At 50.8% G+C, this 2,799-nt stretch overlaps 1 protein-coding gene across 6 annotated transcripts in view; it reads left to right on the forward strand.

Annotated features, from left to right (window-relative positions):
- CASP3 (caspase 3) overlaps positions 1-2,799 on the forward strand; it is a 15,070-nt gene that overhangs the window by 254 nt on the left and 12,017 nt on the right. For 2 of the 6 annotated variants that reach the window (XM_023757199.1, XM_023757200.1), the window contains exon 2: positions 1,678-1,826. The exons of 2 other annotated variants lie outside the window; for them this stretch is intronic. In XM_023757199.1, coding sequence (XP_023612967.1) covers positions 1,792-1,826 — 35 coding nt within the window. In that variant the 5' untranslated portion in view covers positions 1,678-1,791. Of the gene's footprint in view, positions 1-1,374; positions 1,827-2,799 lie in introns of those variants that run through there. 2 more of the 6 variants (XM_023757202.1, XM_023757201.1) reach the window with 2 other exon arrangements.

A 2,799-nucleotide genomic window follows, 5' to 3' on the forward strand; every position in this document is an offset into this window, starting at 1 on the left:
CTTTCTATCAAGCACAGCGCCCGCGGGGGACCAGCCCGGGCTGCAGCTGCTCAGGGTGGCGGAGCGAAGGGCTCGATCCGGGACGCGGACCTTTTGTTTTGCCACGACGGGTTGGGAGGACTTGCACTGAGGCCCGCGGCGCGGGAGTCCCGGCCCGGGTGCTGGGAGGTGGGAGGCCAGGCGGGGAGCGTGAAAGCCGGACAGCGGAGACCGGGCTGGAGATGCCGAGCCCGGGGAGGACGGGAGGATCCAGAGGCCGGGCCAGGAGCGTCCAGGCCGGTGGTGAGGGGCAGGGAGGCGGGCGGGCGGGCGGGAAGGAGGAGGCTGCACCCGAGGCCGGGTAGCAGGAGGCTGGGGCCGGGGCGGGAGGCAGCGGGTGCTTGGGGAGTGAGAGTGGCAGCAGTGCGGGCTGAGACTTGGATCGGGAAGGTGCCGAGGAAGATCGGCGACCAGAAACAATGGCCAGCGGGCAGGAGGCCTCGGACGGGAGGCGGGTGCGGTGCCGCCGTTGATGGGGCGCTGGCCCGGCGGCTGACCCTCCCTTTATTGGACTGCGTTGTGGTTTCGGCTCTGTTCTGTCTCAGCTTCGATTTTCTCGCGTTAATTGTGTGACTCAGTTTCCCGGCGAAGTCATTGGAAGCCTTAAACTCCCATTCCTTCCGAGACCTCGTGAATCCTTGCAGCTCATTCATCCAGTGGCTTTGTATCCAAGGCCAAAGTCACCGGGGAGCTGCTTTGAACCCCACCCCATCTACTCTCACCCCCACCCCCATCTACTCTCACCCCCCACCCCCACCCCCACCCCATCTACTCTCACCCCCCACCCCTACCCCCCTCCCAGGCCACGTGGAAGAAGAGGGTCACTCTGTTTTCAGTGTGTCCTGTTCTCAAGGCATCTGCTGCTTTCCTTGTGACACCCAAATAAACAAAAAGCAAAACACTTCACCTTCTGTCTGCTTCTTTCTATCACTGACTTAAGCCACCCTAGGCTCTCACCTGGTTACAGGTCTCCATGCTTCCAGACCTTCTGCCCGCCCCCCCCCCCCCTATTGTTGATAGCACAGAGCGAGGGGTCTTTACAAAATAAAAACTTAGAACGCGGTTCCTTTGCCCGAATGATAAACCCAGTCTCTTAACGCGGTTAACAAAGCCAAGCCCAGGATGGCTCCTTGGTCCCCTCCCCCACCTTATCTTTTTTATAGGGCCTTTTCACTTTCCACATAGCCGTGCATTTGTTTTGTTTTTGTTAGTCCTCCCTTGAGGATATTTTTCCATTGACTTTTAGAGAGAGTAGAAAGGAGGGGGGAGAGACAGAGAGACACATCAATTGGTTGCCTCCCACAGCCCCAACCAGGGCGCGGAATCTAGCCTGCAAGGGGTACATGCCCTTCAAGGGAATCGAACCCAGGACGCTTCTGTCCACAGGCGGTCGCTCTATCCACTGAGCCAAACAGGCCAGGGCAGCCATATGGACCTTTGTACTTGTTCTCTGCCTGAAACACTTGCATTCCCTCCCTCCATCACATCACATTTGCTTGAGGAACCCCGTGTATGTTTCTGCTCTTACTAAACACTCCACAGTTTTCCTATTAGTGTCCCTTTTGCATGTGTCACTTCCTAAAAAAAAAAAGTCATATCCTTTGCAGTTGCTTGTTGACTGTTTTTTTCCATACCCAGGGCCTGGAACTGTCCACCCTGCAGATTTATGCTTTCTAATTACTACGCCCTATCGAGAAAAGCTAAACCGTTTCAGGATTACTTAGCAAATTAGAAGATGTGGATCGGAAAGGAATGGTAGAGGTGAAATACGGAGTTGCTGGAACCATGTGAGTGTGCAGGGTTGTAACAGGTGCCAGCACGGTGCTTAGACCAGCCTGTATGGAAGTGTGCTCAGCCAGTTTGAGTGACGTGTTGTACATACGTGACCTCTAAGAATGAAATGTAAAGCTTAAATCATTCCTGTCACAACCTGATGTTTGAGTTTTGGTTTCTGCTCTTTTGCAAAAGAAGGCTGTTGAAAGTTATAATGTATTTTAATGAATGAATGGACAGTTTATTGGAGTTTGGCAATAAAACCTGTTCACAGTAAAAAAAAAAAAAAGAGAGAGAGAGAGAGATGAACCTCTGTACCTAATTAAATCAGGTTTGCTTTTACTATCCTGGAAAAAGACCTTGCCTCTGATAAAGACATTTACAATGCTTCTTTGCTGTTTTGCTTTCAAATTTAATTTAACACAATCTCTTAACGCTTCATCCCCCTTCTAATGCTAGAAAGCAGTCTTTATATTCATGAATGGCATTAAATCCATTCTGGTGCCTACTTTTAGATAGTTTTTTTAAGCTCTGTTTCACAGATGGGAGCACTGACTGATGTTTGTGGGGCTTTCTTAGAGTGGGAATTCTTAGATGTGGGAATTCTTAGACTGTTGGATACTGTTTTGTACACATTTAACAAATATGAATGTAATGGAGGGGGCTAGGGAATAGGTCCTCTGTAGTCAGAGGACCTGAGGCCTGGTCCCAAGGGCGGCACTCACTAGCTCACCCTTAAATTAGGCGTAAGTAATACACATGCCTCAGGCGGTGGCTGTGGGTGTAAAATGTGTTATCTGTGACAATGCTTTGTAAATCTCTATGTAATGTTGTTATTTCCCTGCCTGTTTTGTTCTTGCCTTCAAATTGCTAATAGAGCTTCTGAATTAGGGTGGATAAGATGACATTATCTGACACAAACTTGACCTTGTCTGGCCTCTGCCTGGTTGGGCCACTTTGGAATACCAGTGAGCATTGTGTAAGTCC

The sequence above is a fragment of the Myotis lucifugus genome, unplaced genomic scaffold (assembly GCF_000147115.1).
Source record: "Myotis lucifugus unplaced genomic scaffold, Myoluc2.0 scaffold_102, whole genome shotgun sequence".
Lineage (NCBI taxonomy): Eukaryota > Metazoa > Chordata > Mammalia > Chiroptera > Vespertilionidae > Myotis > Myotis lucifugus.